Source organism: Saccopteryx bilineata, chromosome 5, assembly GCF_036850765.1.
Source record: "Saccopteryx bilineata isolate mSacBil1 chromosome 5, mSacBil1_pri_phased_curated, whole genome shotgun sequence".
In the NCBI taxonomy this organism is placed as follows: domain Eukaryota; kingdom Metazoa; phylum Chordata; class Mammalia; order Chiroptera; family Emballonuridae; genus Saccopteryx; species Saccopteryx bilineata.
Genome location: NC_089494.1, coordinates 238,099,997 through 238,118,114, shown reverse-complemented (window position 1 = coordinate 238,118,114; position 18,118 = coordinate 238,099,997). Strand labels below are relative to the sequence as shown.

Below are 18,118 nucleotides of genomic sequence, written 5' to 3'. Positions count from 1 at the left end.
CACTAGTAATAAAAATAAGAAATAAGCAAAGTCACTTAAATATACCTAATATTCTCTTTTTAGTCACTTCCTAAAATGCTGAAAAAGTTAATTGGTAAAGGGTGTGTATTTTAATTTTTACCAGCATGCAAAAAAACCCCACAAGTTTCATGGACTCCCTTTTGATTTTTATGACTAAATTTTATTATCCCTTTTCCGTACAAGTTTGAGTACCCTCATTAAATTCTTTTTTTTTTTTCCTTCTCACCAATCTTTTTTCTTCCTATACACACTTGTATAAAACACTCATGTTATTTGGAACATCTTAAGAACTTTAGGTTCAAATTTAAAAATCTTTCATCACAGTTGGAGGCCAACTATATAAGCTTGTAATGTATCAAGTAATTAGTCATTAGGAAAGCAAATGAACAGATTAGAGTTAATGAATGGATTAGAAGTTTTAATTACTCAACATTAATCATCAGAGAAGTCTGAGAACCACAGACCTTTCCCAGCTCTTCCGTCATTTGCCTTTTCTCTCCAACTACCTTTCTCAAAGAAGAAGAAAGCCCATAGTAACGTTTCACATGGTCTGATTAGTGCAGATGCAGGAATGTGTGTCTGGGTAGGAGCGATCAGGGAGGCAGGGATAATGTCGGGTCCCTGAGGGAGCTGCCTGCACCTCGGTGTCAGTGTCGTGGGCGAGGGGCTTCTGCCTAACTGCTCGCACTGCCTTGAAGTTCTTCCTCCAGCAGGAGTAATAGTAACAGGAAAGGTTTCCGTTTTGCGTTGTTTTTGGGGGGGGGTTGTTTTTTTAGAAGAGCCAGGATTTGACCTGTGGTGGCGCAGTGGATAAAGCGTTGACCTGGAAATGCTGAGGTCGCTGGTTCAAAACCCTGGGCTTGCCTGGTCAAGGCACATATGGGAGTTGATGCTTCCAGCTCCTCCCTACCTTCTCTCTCTGTCTCTCTCTCCCTCTCTGTCTCTGTCTCTCCCTTTCTCTCTCCTCTCTAAAATGAATAAAAAAAAAAAAAAAAAAAAAAAAGAAGAGCCAGGATTTGATAATCAAATGTGAATTGTGAGTTTTAAAAGACTCCCAACTAAGTGCCAGTTATATAAAAGATAAAAGCTAGATGCATCCTTACAGGGTGGTTTGCCTGAGACTTAGGAATGTGACTTTTCCAAAAGAACAATAAATGAAGATAAGGACAACTGGGAAAACATAGTGGAGTGTTCCCCAGTGCCACAGAATCCTATAAATAGGCCCATTTTAACTGAGGCAAAGGGACTGCTGGCACTTCGCACCTGCCTTCAGCGTCACACCTAAGCCTTCTTACTGTCATTACTTATCTCCATGTCTGTCTCCCCCTAGAGTGTGAGCTCCTCGAGGGCAGGAACCCTGTTTTTATTCATCTTTGTGTCCCAGTGCCAAGCAAGGTGCCTGGCTTATGGTAGGTGCTCGCTCAATGTTTGTTGGATGAATATAGCAGTGCTTCTTGGGTTGATCAGCTAATTTATTTTTGTTTATTTCGTTGGGTTTTTTGTTTGTTTGTTTTTGCCCAGTGTTGTTCATGCTTTTGGTAGCCTGAAGAAGACAAAGAGCCTTTCACTCACTCAACATTTTGCATTTCACATTGGCTTTCACAGGAATCACCCGTCAGTCATAGTACAGCCCGGGAAGAGACCTTTACCTGTGGAATCTCCAGACACCCAAAGGAAGCGGAGGATACACCGATGCGATTATGACGGATGCAACAAAGTGTACACTAAAAGCTCTCACTTGAAAGCGCACAGAAGAACACATACAGGTATCAGAAATATAAGGCTCACTTTCTTAAGAATTTGAATAAGCCCTGGCTGGGTGGCCCAGTGGATAGAGTGTTTTGTCCTGATGTGCCAAGGTCATGGGTTCAGTCCCTGGTCAGCGCACATAAGAGAAGCAACCAGTGAGCAGACAACTAAATGGAACAGCTAGGTGGAACAATGAGCCGATGCTTCTCTCTTCCTCTCTACCCGTCCCCCCTTCCCATTTCTCACTCTCCCTCTTTCTCTCCCCATCTTCCTCCCCCCTCTCAAATCAATGGGAAAAATTTTTTTTAAGAGAAATAGAATGAAATGTTAAGTCAAGCGTTCTAACTCTCAGAGGTTATTGTAATGAAAATGTTCAGGCATCAGAAAGTTACTGTAGTCATTTACAGATGTCTCTGTCATGAAAAATGAAGTTTCTGATAATGATTTGCTTTTGTCATGAGTAGAATAGACTCAAGGTGATCTCTGTAGCAAGGTCAGTCACTTGTAATTCTGTGCTCTGCAGCAGTGGAGAGAGAAAGGGATGGACTCTCCACTGGAACAGAGGGGAAACTGCTCTGAACCATGGGCCTGTTTCATCAGGATGTGGTCTTCAGCTGGGCTTCATTTAGTAAATACACATTTTCAAATTATTAGCAAAAATCAGTTCTTTATGCAGAATAAATGCATGCAGCAGTGTATGGAAATGGGTAGATCCTCTTCTAAAACTGAGGGAACTTCTATATAATTGCTTACCATATTTGTTCTGGAGTGTTTTCTACCTTGCCCAATCTTGAATATAGAAAAATTGAATATAGGAAAATTGTTGTACAGGTGGACAAAACATAAAATTGTTCCATGGGTTCTTAAACATTTTGTAGCAAAATATCTTAAGGAGTTTGTATTAAAATGTTTTAAACAATCTGATTAACTGCAGTGAGCATTGGTGATTGTTTACCGCAGGCCTCATCTGATCTAACCTCAGACACTTCAATATGAAATCCTGGTGTAATAGCAGTTTGCCTCTGTGTACAGTGTTCTTAAATCAGAATACAGATTTTTTTTTTTATTCTTATGAGCCATTTGTATTCAGAGTATTAAAAAAGAGAAGAATCTGGGATTTGGAAGAGAAAAGGTGGGGGGGAGTATCTGGCAGAGTGGAAATAGTTTTTCAGTGAATTCTGGGGAGAGAAAGGAAGCCAGGGAAAACCAACCTCCCCACCACTGTTCTCTGGCCACAGAGAGCTGAAGGTGTTAGCCTTGCGTTTAGAATACTTCTTAGTATTTATATTCTCTACTGCAAAGCAGAAGAAACAAATTCTGACTATTTCATTGAATGCCAAGGAATGGCAGTCTAATAAGGTTTCTAGAGAACAAGGAATAGAAATTAATTTGTGGTGTCTTTTCCCTATTTTTACTAATTTAAACATGTAAGATAACCTTAAACAGCCTTTTTAATTGTTGTAAGGGCCTTTATAATGGCTCTCCCTAGGATTTTCCCACAAGGGTCTTCTGTTCTTCACCTGTAAGTTACCATTATGCCACAGGAGGGGACTGAAGGACTGAAGAAACCTGGCTTCTGATGGAGGGAGGGGTCCATCTTTATAGCACTTCTGAATTAAAGCAGTACACTTAGGCAGAGTTGATATCAATTAAACGAAAGATAAGATGTTGAAATCCCTAACAGGTCTTTCAGTTGTTAGAGACTTCAGGTTTAAGTTATTAATCCTTTACTTTTGGAGGCAAAACCAAAACTATTTAGCCCCTCCGAATGGATTTCAGTGCCTTTGTGCTTTAAGAACTCTTAAAATTGCCTCCCCCTTTGGGGAAGGGGAGGGTAGCAAGCCAGTTAAATTTCTTGCTTGTCTGGTAATGGTTTATAAAACTCTGTTTTTGAGAGACAAGTAGATGAACATACGTTGAGGAGGGGAAAAGGTCTTTTCATGTTTTCTCTGTCTTTCTGCAGGAGAAAAACCCTACAAATGTACGTGGGAAGGATGCACATGGAAATTTGCTCGGTCTGATGAACTAACAAGACATTTCCGAAAACATACTGGAATCAAACCTTTCCAGTGCCCAGACTGTGACCGCAGCTTCTCCCGCTCTGACCACCTCGCCCTCCATAGGAAACGCCACATGCTAGTCTGAATGTCTCCGTCCCGCCCGCCACAGCTCCCCACGCGCCCAGCTCTCTCTCTGTCCTCCCTCCTGTTGTCTAACTCATTTTTTACATGTACATTTTAATTTTGATTCAGCTGGTCTGAATCTCTGAACATTCAAATCTCCATATGGTCAGTAGTAAATATTCTCTAATCTTCCCTCTCCTTACCACGGGTCAGACCTAAAGAATGTGAACACTTTTTTTTTTTTCCGGGGATGCTAAGCAAACCCTTCTTACAGGTAGGTTTAATGTAATGAGAACAAGGGAACATGTAAACTAACTGAACCAATTGTCAGTTTCTCCATGTATTCCTCAAAAGAATATCAAAGTAAATGTATTAGAACTACAGTATCCAGCCTGCTAGTCCTTGCCAGAGACATTCATACCTCTGAACCCTGTGATCACATTCAGTGCTGCACAGTGAGATGGGCGGACCCCCTCCCAGGTTAGCTAGAAGGGCAGCAAGATTCCAGGCTCGCCCGTGATCCTTCGCCAATCGTGCTTGTCATCTTGGATTTATCATTTCATCTAAATTAGGTCCTTAACCTCCTTTGTGCCTGCAGCTAGTAAGGAGGTTTTTGCCACTTTTGGAAGGTGAGCTAGAGCTGGGTGGTGTTTATCAGTTCAAGGGATGGATGTCGTATTGACCTCGCATGGAGTTAACATAGGGGTGTTGTTGAACAGGCAGGCAAAGGAGGAAGCCAGCCCAGGGTTTTCAGTGAGAAATGGCATCATTTGGTTAGCTCTTCGGTCTCTATGCATACTCGGCTGTGCAGAACCATCCGGCAAAGCCAGATAGATACCCGTGGGGTTACCCATGTACCTGTCTCCGTTCCTACAGTGTCCTTAATATAGACCAAGCATTGAAAGTAGGGACACCACAAAAATCCTTGCCCAGTTATGATAAAAAAATCTTTTGGATAAGGGTTTGAATGGCCTTCTTTACCCAACCTACTTAGAGCTCTTTTGCAAACAAGGAAACGCTGAGTGGTAATTATACTCCCATATCAAATTACTCATACAGCTTTCATACAGAAACTCTTCTGTGTGAGCTATAAGGTGCCAAATTGGCTGTCATTTCTGTTCATGACACATAAATAAGCATCTGCTAATGCTTCAGTAGATTCATTAAGACCTAAGTGACACTATTTGTAAATAGTTTTGAAGCACACAGACCTTTATTTGGGGGACAGATTTCTGAAAAGTATAGAAAATCACAGTTCAGGGATTCATACAAGCACGTAGCTCAAAATTTCCCAAATGTTCACCATTGGAGCTGGCGATCTTTCACTATCAAGTATCCTGTCAGAAGAACAAACTGAAAGTGTTTCTTATTTATGTTGGAAATAAATAGCACCATTATCTGGGGGAAGTTTTCCAAAAGCAGGCTTTTGAGCACCATAGTCTAAACGCCAATAAAAATAATCAAACATGTAGAACTGCCGTTGGTCCTAAATTTGAAGGGAGTGGCGACAGTGGTCAAAAGTGGGCACATTTATAACCAAATGCCCCTTCATAAAGGATGGAGAAGAGAAGAATGGAATCCTGAAGATCCATCCCAGCCATAATTCAGGATCCAATACAGCTTTAACTGGGAGGAATACACTGTTTCTAAAGCATCAGTACAAGTGATTCTGAAGGCCTGCAAATCGTTGGGGAGCTTGCTTTGACGCCATGTTAATAAAAGTTAGTTGTAAGGACTGCACCTAAGAGATCCCACTCAACAGCTCTCTGAACCAACTGAAAAGAAATATAATTGAGAAATGCAAAATAATTTATCTGGCACTTGGTTTTTATTTTTTAAGCACTGCAAACTTTGTTTCGAATGTTAAACCATCCTAATTGGGCTTTTTTGTTTTGTTTGCAACTAAGGTAAGAATTGAGGGATAAAAATGGCTCTTGGAAGAGTAGGTATTGTCTGTATTATAAATGCTTAGTTATTTTCATACTAAAGTGTGTTTATTTCTTGAAATGCTTCTTCCACAACACACCGAAGAATTAAGTGAATGCAAGGAGCTTTTCTGTTTGACCGGGATAACCAGTTTATGTGTGTTCCAACCCACAAAAGGTGGAAAGCGGGGCAAGAAAGGGTAGAGTTGATCTTTATGTAATTAGCTTTGAGTCTGAGTCCAGTTCATATAAAGCTTCACGGGTTCTGATGAAATAAAATCCTGTTCAAAAGTGCAAGCAAGACCCTGCAGAGACTTGCATTATATTTAGCTTGCTTAGATTATGTTAAGCATTCATTAACAAAGTTCCATTTTAACTGAAAAAAGCAACCAGAGAAGCCATTCTCTGTCCCCATGCTGGTCTATATACTTTAGTTACCAATTGGCCCCTTCCAAATTTTCCTTTTTTATATATATTTGTATCTTACTATAATAGTTAAGAAATTTAGTCTCTTAGTCATTTTTAGCTGTTACTGTGGGAGACCTCAAACAAGATAAGATGCCCTTAAACGTGTGGTTTTAATGATGTGCCATGTTACTATCAATGGTGATTTTAATTGCAGTACTTAACGTAAGTTGATAAGAATGATTAAACATGGAGCTAGTGTTGTATAAATTGTTATAGAATTTCTTCAGTTATTATCCAAGTGTCATCTGGGGAAGAAGTCCGAAAAATTAAATATCCATCATATTTTAGAATTTTAAAAATGTGAATCTACATCGTAAATGGGCATTAACATTCTGAATTGCCTGGTTTGGAGAATGTATTAGCAGCATAGCTATGTTTCAACTAAGGAAATGCTAAATATGCAGAAGTTTCAAGAGCCTTGAAACAGATTTACAGGGGAACTATATATGTATATGTATATTTTATTAAACACCCATCTGCACTATCAGTGTTGCACTAATGTGGAATCAAAGACTATATTGCTGATACTGTATATCTGCACATCATTCCTGGTTAGATTGTTTTAAAGACAATCTCAAAGATCTAAAGTTTTTAAGTATGTCAATTGGTTTGAAAATATAGTCATCTTGAAGGGATTGCTGTCATACATGAAGTTGCTCTTGGTCAAGGTTAACAATTTCTAAATGACTGCAAATTCACTTACTACATTTATAAAGCCATTTCCCATGCATTAAACGAGGGCTATAATATGTTTTACAAATACTAGCACTTTTGTTTGCTGTTATGTACTTAGTGTTAGAGGGTCAAAATAATCTTTCTGCTTAGCATCTCTTAAACCATACCTGCAAGTATAGCAGGATTATTACATTTACAGTACTTTAATACTTGTATAAACTATGCAGAAATTTTTAATAAAGTGTAATATATTTTATAAGCTAATAAGACTGAATGGGTAAAGGTTTTTAGCATGCATTAGTATACTTGCAGATACTGAAACATTTTGGTAATCTTTCTTACTAAAGATGTGAATGTTTAATGTACCTTCTCTGTTTCTACTCTGTAGTCCAATGGGAATTCAGTAATGACATTTTGTCATGTCAAACTGTGAACATAAATTTGTACTGTACAGTCCTCATATACTATATACAGTATGCAATATATGTATTATATACTTGTTAATAAAACCATCAGAATATTAAGTGTGATCATGTGATTACTACACATGCAACAATCACAAGGGACAAAACTTAGCAATGTGACATGTAAGAGACCCTACTTAGGATTTCCAAGTAAATCATATTTTAATAGACAAGCATTGTTGATGGAGGAAAAGAAAAACATCTTACTGAAAGATGCACCAAAAAAGTTAACAGCCCTAAAGCTCTGTCCTTCGTTTTCTGATAATGGCCAACAGGAAATCAAAGCACAAACCATCTATCTGCAAACAATCCATAAATCTACGAACTCACCTAATGCTTTCTTGGAATGGTCATTTGTTGTTTATGACCCTTACCTGCTTCCAAAGAAGTTTCAGTGCCTTGTATAAAAGGCATGTGTTAAATAACTTTTTAAGTAAGATGAAAGATCAAGATTCATAACTTGGAGAGTTGGGGAATTAGGCTCAAGACAGTGCATTAAAGTAAATAATTGTGAATAAACATTTTTTAGTAAGCTGTGTCTATGGACACTACTGTGTCTACAGCAGCACAGGAACAAGTACTTCTGGTCAAGATTTAGAGTTCCGGCCCTGACCGGTTGGCTCAGCGGTAGAGCGACAGCCTGGCGTGCCGGGGACCTGGGTTCGATTCCCAGCCAGGGCACATAGAGAAGCGCCCATTTGCTTCTCCACACCCCCCCCCCTCCTTCCTCTCTGTCTGTCTCTTCCCCTCCTGCAGCCAAGGCTCCATTGGAGCAAAGATGGCCCAGGCACTGGGGATGGCTCCTTGGCCTCTACCCCAGGCGCTAGAGTGGCTCTGGTCGCGGCAGAGCGACGCTCTGGGCGTGCGGGGTGGATCCCAGTCGGGCACATGCGGGAGTCTGTCTGACTGTCTCTTCCCGTTTCCAGCTTCAGAAAAATACAAAAAAAAAAAAAAAAGATTTAGAGTTCCTTTTGTTTAAAGCAAAATGTAATGACCTTCCCCTTTTCTCCACCCTCCCCCTAACTGACACTAAGGTATTGGCTTGTTAGATCTCAAGCAGTTCCAGCTTGGACTTTATTTCAACAGAACATGAAATAATGTCTGGCTGGTGCTTGTCACATGACTTCACAGGGTGGAGGGAGGTTGGGAGAAAGTTGAATTCAGCCTTCTCCAGGAAACTGCTTCTACGTTGAGATACATGACTGCAAGCCCGAAAAGGGGTTTTATCTAACTGTTAAGGTCCTAATGGAATATTGGCATGGATTAGTCTAGATGGTTGTTCCCATTACACTTCATATATATGGGTGAGGTGACACTTGCTGAGTTCAGAATGAGGCCCAACCTAGAAGATGGTATGTTAAAGTTGGATTCTACTCAGGTGAGTAGTGAGGATGATGACAGATTTTATGAGAAACTAAATTGAGGAATGGTTGAACAAATTAAGGATGTTCAGTGCATGCACACACACAGACATTCATAATTATTGCCCAATATTTTATGGGGTTTTTTTGTTTGTTTGTTTTTACAGAGTCAGAGAGGGATAGACAGGAACGGAGAGAGATGAGAAGCATCAATTATTAGTTTTTCGTTGCGCATTGCAACACCTTAGTTGTTCATTGATTGCTTTCTCATATATGCCTTGGCTGCGGGCCTTCTGCAGACTGAGTAACCCCTTGCTCAAGCCAGCGACCTTGGGTCCAAGCTGGTGAGCTTTTTGCTCAAACCAGATGAGCCTATGCTCAAGCTGGCGCTCTCAGGGTCTCGAACTTGGGTCCTCGGCATCCCAGTCCAACGCTCTATCCACTGCGGCACTGCCTGGTCAGGCTTATGGGTTTTTTTTTTTTATTTTGCATTGTATTGCCTAATATTTTAAATGTTGGGTTGAAGAAGGGATTAGGAGGAGCCTCGCTGGGGGCAAGCTATCAATTCTAATGCGCATTAAAGGAAAGAGGTTGCTCTGTTCAGGAAAGGACATGTTGAGATGGTAATAAAAATATAGATGTGTGTAAGTTAAGCTATTAAAGACTATAATAACGTGTGTGTGTGTGTGCACAAAACTCCAACAATGAACTGCTCTTCAAGGGTTCATTTTAATGTGTAAGCTGAACCTGTTGCTATTTATTGCCTATGATCTGAGAGAGAGAGAGAGAGACCCAAATTAGAATGATACATGTTGTAAATTAAAAATTTTAAACATTACTTGGAGGGAGGGTGCAGTTCTCACCAAGTCTAGGCATACATGTTTATTGCTTTGAGTGCTTCACTATTTCCCTGGCTTTGCATTTCCTATGGATGGTCTGGGTTAAGGACAGAAGACAGAAGCTGGATCTTCAGGCTGTTAATCCATATCTCTTTCACACTGATTACATTTGATGTTTCTTCTCTCAAGGCTCAGCATGTTAGCGTTCTCCAGAGAAACAGAACCAGTCTTCTCGTACCCTGGCCCAGGCCTCTGGGACTGCCAGCCAAGTCCCCTCACTCTCCCACTTCAGTCCTCCTCCCCTGCAGCCACCAGGGCCGTCCTTCCAAAACCAAGGTCTGATTATGTGGCTGTCCCACCTTTTAAAATCCTTCCATGCCACTCATTGGCACCTGAACTGTTCTTAATTCAGCCCTGCCCTTCTAAAGCCTCATCTATTATCATTAATTGAGCACTTACTGTATGCTCAGAGTATTAATTAGTTTAATTGTCAACACTGTAAGGCATGTAACTATTATCATTCTCTTTATACAGATTATAGATGGAAACTGAGGCACAGACAGGTTAAGTAACTTACCCAAGGTCACAAAGATAGGAAGTAGAAGAAGAGCAGGGTTCAAATTCAGACTGTTAACTCCAGAAACTGCTCTTAACTATCACATAGATTTCTGCTCCAAGTGACCTCCAGGTTATTTTGATGCCTCCTCTCAAAAGTCATCGTACATGTGTTTGCCTGTGCTCATATGGGGCCATCTTCTGAAATGCGCTCCCCATTATCTCAGGCCCCACTCACCCCCATTCCTTAACTGCAAAAATACTGCTAGTTCTTCAGTAACCGTATGGCCAGAAATCTCCAAGGGGCGAAGGAGGGAAAAGTTTGCCACTTTCCATAAAGAAGCTTGATAGGTTTTTTAAATGTCAGGTATACCGAGGTATAATTTACACTAAGTAAAATCTTTTTTTTTTTAAGTGCACCATCCAATGTGTTTAACAAACACATACACTCATGTAGTCACCATAATCAAGGCTTAAGACAAAGTTCTGTTCAGGTAGCTCAGGTGGTTAGAGTGTTGTCCCCATACACTGAGGTTGCAGGTTTAATCCCTACTCAGGACACATACAGGAATCAACCAATGAATGCGTGAATAATTGGAACCAAAAAACTGGTGTTTCTCTTTCTCGCTCTCAGATCAATAATAAAAATAGAAAGGACCTAAGACAATTTCATCCTCCTTAAAATTCCCTCATGACACTTTGTAGTTAATCTCCACCTCCAAGCCGAGTTGATTTCCCTGTACTTTGTCTTTTCAGAACGTACACCACCTTTTGGGCATGGCTTCTGGTACTTGGCATTATGCATTCATCCATGTTGTTACATGTAGCAGTAGTTTGTTCCTCTTAATTATTTAATATGGATGTGCCACAATATGCTTAGACAGTCTCCAGCTGAAGGATATTTGGATTGTTTCCAATTTGAGGCCACTATGAATCAAGCTGCTACAGATACTCACAGACAGGTTTTTGTGTTAACATAAGTTCTTATTTCTCTTGGACAACTGCTTAAAAATGGAACAGCTGGACTGTGTGGAGGTGGATGTCAGTGCTATCACTGCCAGGCTGTCTTGTAGAGTCACTGGACTGTTTTGCATTTCCCCCAGCAGCAGTGAAGGAGCATTCCAAGATACTCCACAACCTTACCGGCACTCGGTAGTGTCCAGTGTCTTGTTTTGTTTTATCCATCCTAATGAGTGGAGCAGCATCTCAGTGTGCTTTTAATTTGTATTTTCCTCATGACTTATGATGGGCATATTTTTATGCGCTTATTTGCTATCCATATATCCCCTTTGGTGGAGTGTATGTTCAAGTCTTTTACCAATTTTTTACTAGGTTGTTTGCTTTCAGATGATTAAATTTTGAGAACTCTATACAATTCTGGATATAAGTGCTGTTTTGCTAATACTTTCTCCCCTATCTGCAACTTGTCTTTTCATTTCTTTTTTTTTTTTTTTTTTTTTTTTTTTTTGTATTTTTCTGAAGCTGGAAACGGGGAGAGACAGTCAGACAGACTCCTGCATGCGCCCGACCGGGATCCACCCGGCACGCCCACCAGGGGCGACGCTCTGCCCCTCCAGAGCGTCACTCTGCCACGACCAGAGCCACTCTAGCGCCTGGAGCAGAGGCCAAGGAGCCATCCCCAGTGCCCGGGCAATCTTTGCTCCAATGGAGCCTTGGCTGCAGGAGGGGAAGAGAGAGACAGAGAGGAAGGGGGGGGGGTGGAAAAGCAAATGGGCGCTTCTCCTATGTGCCCTGGCCGGGAATCGAACCTGGGTCCCCCGCACGCCAGGCCGAGGCTCTACCGCTGAGCCAACCGGCCAGGGCTCTTTTCATTTCTTAACAGTATCTTTTTAACAGTAGGTGTTTTTAATTTTGATGAATTGCAATTTATCAATTTTTAAAATGGATCATACTTTCTGTGTTCTGTCTGAAAAAAAATCTTTATCTGCCTGACCAGGCGATGGTGCAGTGGACAGAGCAACAGCCTGGGACGCAGAGGACTGAGGTTCGAAACCCTGAGGTCGTCAGCTTGAGCATGGGTTCATCAGCTTGAGCGTGGGGTCACCAGCTTGAGCATGGGATCATAGACCTGACCCATGGACGCTGGCTTGAGCCCACAGGTCGCTGGCTTGAGCAAGGGGTCACTGGTTTGGCTGGAGCCCCATGGTCAAGGCACATATGAGAAAGCAATCAATGAACAGCTAAGGAGCTACAACGAAGAATTGATGCTTTTCATCTCTCTCCCTTCCTGTCTGTCTGTCCCAATCTTTCCCTCTCTCTCTCTCTTTCTGTCTCTGTCTCCTGTAAAAAAATTTAAAAAATAAAATAAACTTTAAAAATTTTAATAATTTAAAAAAGTTTTTACCTAATTTAAGATCACCAAGATTTTCTCCTATTTCTTCTCCTGGAAGTTTTCTAGTTTTAAGTTTTACATTTACGCCTGCTGGCCATCCCTGTTCCATGTTAGATAAATGTAAGCAAAGGCACTGCTTCTCCTTCTCAGCACCGAGCACAGTGGTGAGAGAGTGCGGGGTGTCATCCTGTCGTCAGTGCTGGCGACAGAAGCACTGGGAGAAGTTGGGAAAAGAAAGTTGAGAGAAGACCATGAAGAAGAGGGAGCAGAAGAAAGAGACCTTTTCCATCTAAGTATGAAGTCCCTGGCTCATCTCTGAGTGGATCTATCATTAAAACTGACCAGAATCAACACAGCAAAGCTCTGAGAACTGAACTGCAGTATGGAATACCACCCAGGTTTCAGACTGGCCTCCCAGTCATCACAGTGGGGCAGTGCAGAACAGCATGGCAAAGGTTCAAGAGGTAAATTAACATTCAAACCACAGCCCACAGAAGTGGGCCAGGATGTGTGTTCTAAATCTAAATTGGTTGACTGCCTGCTAAAACAGCAGACTAAAAGAGGAACCAAAGTCTCATAACATACCACATAGCATTTCTAAGATATAATCCAAAATTACTTGGTTTAGCAAGAACCGGGGATATTTTACCTTGCATGAGAAAATAAATCAACAAGTATTAATAATGCCCAAAGACAGAAGTGTTGGAGCTAGCTGATAAAGATTTTAAAGGAACTATCATGAAAAATCTAAAAGCAATTATGGACATTCCTGAAACAAATGGAAAATTAGAGTGTTTCAGCAAAGAAATAGAAGATTTTACAAAAGCAATAAAATGGAAATTTAGAACGGAAAAATACAATATCCAAAATAAAAGTACTCACTGAATGGGTCAATAACAAAATAAAGATTACAGAGGAAAAAATCAGTCAACTCGAAGATGAAGACAGATCAATACAAATTATCCAATCTGAGCAACAGACAGAAAACAGATTGAATAAATGAACACAGCCTCAGGCCCTTGTGGAAAAATAACAAAAGATCTAACACTCATGTCACTGAAGTCCTAAGAGAAAGTGCCATGCCTCAAGAAATATCTGAAGAAATATGCTGAAATGTCTGAACTCTCTCTTATTTTGTTGAAAGACAAAACAAACAAAAAACCCCTACAGATTCAACTAGCTGACTGAATCCCCAAAACGGTAAACTGAGAAAAAACCCCCACCTAAACACATCATAATCAAACTGCTGGAAATGAAAAAGAAAAAAATGTGGGATTAGACATACCATACATAAAACATGATAGTGAATCTTTCTATTGTCTACTCTATGGGTATTAAATACCAGAATTGTCACTGGCTTTATTTTTAGAAAAACATTTAATAATAGGTTATATGATCTTATATAATATTAATTTTAGATAATATTTCATATTTTATAAAAAAACATTTACTATCTCCAAAAATTAAATAATACTTCTCAGTTTCTCCCTCTGCTCAATCCTGTTTCTCTCATTTATGCAAGATTCATTCCATATTAAGCCGCCACCTGTATGCAGACCTGCCCTGCAGTGTATTTCCAGGGAGCCTGGCCTAGACGTGCCAATTGGCATAGGGGCAAAGAGAAGCGGTGGCCCTCCGTCTCCTTTCAGACGGTGTAGTAAAACGAGCAAGTGGCAAGCTTGCTGGTGGATACTGCTAAATGTACTCTCATTTTACAGCTTCTTCTAAGTAGCTTTAATTTTTAACTGTAGACATTTAAATGTATGATGTGGTCTTCATTGATATTCTTGCCCCTGTGTTTGGAGTGAGCCTGCTGCCTGCTCTTCCCTCTTTATTTCCATTATATTCTGTAGTTCCTGGGGTACAGGAACACTGTTGGTTATGTCAGATGATCTTGTATCTGGCAAACAGTCTAAACTACTTTAATTAGTTCTTATTACTATACCTGATGATGCTATTGAGTTGTTTTTCTTTTTAAGTGAGGATACTTATAATTCCTGCGATAACTATTTGACTTTTCCCTTCAATCCTCAAGTCTCTTATGCTTTTCTGCTGTCTTATGTATTCGCCAAATTCGGCAGTTTCATATTAAGCATTAGTGGTATCCTTGCCTCATTATGCTCTTCTCAGAAATGTACCCAACATTTATTTAATAAGTTTGATTTCTGTTATAAGACTTTTGGTATACTAGCTGGGTTTTTTTGTTTTGTTTTTGTTTTTTGTTTTTTACAGAGACAGAGAGAGAGTCAGAGAGAGGGATAGATAGGGACAGACAGATAGGAACGGAGAGAGATGAGAAGCATCAATCATCAGTTTTTCGTTGCGACACCTTAGTTGTTCATTGATTGCTTTCTCATATGTGCCTTGACCGTGGGGCTACAGCAGACCGAGTAACCCCTTGCTCGAGCCAGTGACCTTGGGTCCAAGCTGGTGAGCCTTTCTCAAACTAGATGAGCCCATGCTCAAGCTGGAGACTTCGAGGTCTTGAACCTGGTTCCTTCGCATCCCAGTCTGACGCTCTATCTACTGCGCCACCACCTGGTCAGGCGGTATACTAGCTGTTTTGGAGTAAAAAAAAAAAAAAAAAAAAAAGGTTTTCTTTCTTCTAGTTTCTGACGGTTACTATTTTAAATAGTTGTTAAATTTTAATGAACATTCTTTATCTTTTCAGGTATTCATATGTCTTTTCTCCTTTAGACCATTAATATGGTAAATTATACTGATCTTTTTTTTTTCCATGTGAAACCATCTCTTACATAAAGCCTGCTTGTACATGGGATATATAACTATGTATATGTTCATGAAATGTAAAATTTGTTTAGCCAATGTTGTTTTTAGGATTTTGTATCTATGACAATAAGTGAAATGAGCTTATAATTGCCTGAGCAAGGTTTCACAGCTTCCCACACTATGTGGAGATGAATGAAGACCAACCAAATGTGAACAGGCAAAGGCTATTTGTTCAGAGCTTCCTAGAACAAGAGAGTCAGCCAGCATCACTGCATTCTGGCGGAGAATCAAAGGCAGGCAGAAGACGGGGAAAGCATTACAGTAAGGAAAGAAGGGAACCTTCAAGTATGCCCTGATTGGAAGTTGCTGGCCTGGGGAAATGGGAGGTGAGCTGACTAGACACAGGGCATCCTGTATAATTGGTTAGGGGTATATATTTGGCTTGGTACTAAGTTGAACCTCAGAACTGGTTGGTCCTAAGTTGGAAGTGGGAACAAAATTAAGGAAATTGTCAGTTATTAATCAAGTCCTAGCTATATATGACCAATGATTACGGAAAGTCCTACAAGTCTGACTTGTAAATAGTAGGTTGGCTTCCTGGGCTTGTCACTATGGATAATGGATTAGTTTCCTAGGATGATTACTGCATGCAGTGGGTCAGAGTTCTATTTTTACATATGATCTGGCCATGATCTGTTTGTACATTTAGTCTCTCAACTGAGTTGTACAATTTTCCCTCTTTTTTAATTTTCTAAAACAACTTATGAAAGATACAGGTTCTTGAAAGTCTGGCAAAATTTCTCTGAAAAACTGGCTGGACTGAATCCATTTTATTTTATTTTTATCTTTTTTCCAGTTTTCAGTGGTTTTATTTCTTCTAAGGACGAAGAAAGTGAACATGGCGATCAAGTGTATTTTGATAAGATGCATGAGGAAATGGTTGTAGAATCTGAAGGGTCTTCTTCTGATGCCAAGCAGTCATTAACCCCTCAGCAGTTTAGCCAACCCAAATTGAATGACTTAGTAAGAATGACATAAAAATTGTGCTTGACTTTCTGAAGTATGAGGAGCATAACTGGATGATTTGTGTGGATCTTTTTTGTTTTTAATTTTAATGGGGTGACATTAATCAATCAGGGTACACAGGTTCAGAGAAAACATCTCCAGGTTATTTTGACATTTGATTATGTTGCATACCCATCACCCAAAGTCATATAGTCTTCCGTCACCTTCTATCTGGTTATCTTTGTGCCCCTCCCCTCCCCCCACTCCCTCCCTTCCCCTCCCCACGCCCGGTAACCACCACACTCTTGTCCATGTCCCTGAGTCTCATTTTTATGTCCCACCTATGTATGGAATCATATAGTTCTTAGTTTTTTCTGATTTACTTATTTCACTCAGTATAATGTTATCAAGGTCCATCCATGTTGTTGTAAATGATCCGATGTCATCGTTTCTTATGGCTGAGTAGCATTCCATGGTATATATGTACCATATCTTCTTTATCCAGTCATCTATTAAAGGGCTTTTTGGTTGTTTCCATGTCTTGGCCACTGTGAACAATGCTGCGATGAACATGGGGCTACATGTGTCTTTATGTACCAGTGTTTTTGAGTTATGGGGGTATATACCCAGTAGAGGGATTGCTGGGTCATATGGTAGTTCTATTTTTAATTTTTTGAGGAACCACCATACTTTCTTCCATAGTGGTTGTACTACTTTACATTCCCACCAACAGTGGATAAGGGTTCCTTTTTCTCCACAGCCTCTCCAACATTTGTTATTACCTATCTTGTTGATAATGAATCCATTTTAAAATGTAGAAAATATGAAAGCGAATCCGGGTACTTGTAGGAATAAACTAAAAAAACTGGGAAATCTGTGCTTACAGTTCTTGGTGCTGGCCTATATTTTCTGTGGTGGAGACTCTGGGTTTTTTGTTTGTTTGTTTGTTTTAAGGAGGGAGGGGCAAACTCTATGTTGTTGAAGGATTCCTGGAGCCATCTTGCAGTGAAGGCTGCTTTTGTACCCACTGGAGTTCACCACTGTACCCATACACCTTCTTTCTTTCTTTCTTTCTTTTTTTTTACAGAGACAGGGAGAAAGTCAGAGAGAGGGATAGATGGGGACAGACAGACAGGAACGAAGAGAGCTGAGAAGCATCAATCATCAGTTTTTCGTTGTGACACCTTAGTTGTTCATTGATTGCTTTCTCATATGTGCCTTGACCATGGGCCTTCAGCAGACTGAGTAACCCCCTGCTCAAGCCAGTGACCTTGAGTCCAAGCTGGTGAGCTTTGCTCAAACCAGATGAGCCTGCGCTCAAGCTGGTGACCTTGGGGTCTCGAACCCGGGTCCTCCGCATTCCAATCCAACGCTCTATCCACTGCACCACTGCCTGGTCAGGCTATGCCCACACACCTTTTGCATGTGCTAAATATTTATGATTTTTATTTTTTTAACCTGTTACTTAATAATATTTTATTAGTTTACAGATATTTGGGACTACAAATAGACCAATGGAACTGAATAGATAAGTTAGAAATGCATCCTTGCATGTATAAGCTCTTGACATAGAAAAGGTAGTACCATATATCAATGTATGAAAAGCTATTTAGAAAAATTATTTGAAAAGAACTGGATCACCATTTGGAGAAAAATAAGCTGGATTTTCTGCCTTATATGCAAAGACAAATGTCTGATATAAAAAAATTAATTTAAGAAAATGTAGGAGAACATCATTGTGAGATCTAGATAAGGAAAGATTCCTTGACTAGACTGAAAATGTATATAAACTATGTGGCATAATTTTGACAAATCTGACAGCATCAAAATTAATTTCTTTCAGCAGACTA

General features: G+C 40.2%; 1 protein-coding gene across 4 annotated transcripts in view; it reads left to right on the top strand.

Moving 5' to 3' along the window:
* KLF3 (KLF transcription factor 3) overlaps nucleotides 1-7,485 on the top strand; it is a 36,576-nt gene extending 29,091 nt beyond the window's left edge. For all 4 annotated transcript variants that reach the window (XM_066233292.1, XM_066233291.1, XM_066233290.1 and 1 more), the window contains 2 exons: nucleotides 1,627-1,787; nucleotides 3,734-7,485. In XM_066233292.1, coding sequence (XP_066089389.1) covers nucleotides 1,627-1,787; nucleotides 3,734-3,915 — 343 coding nt within the window. In that variant the 3' untranslated portion in view covers nucleotides 3,916-7,485. The remainder of the gene's footprint in view (nucleotides 1-1,626; nucleotides 1,788-3,733) is intronic.
* The last annotated feature ends 10,633 nt before the right edge of the window (nucleotides 7,486-18,118 follow it).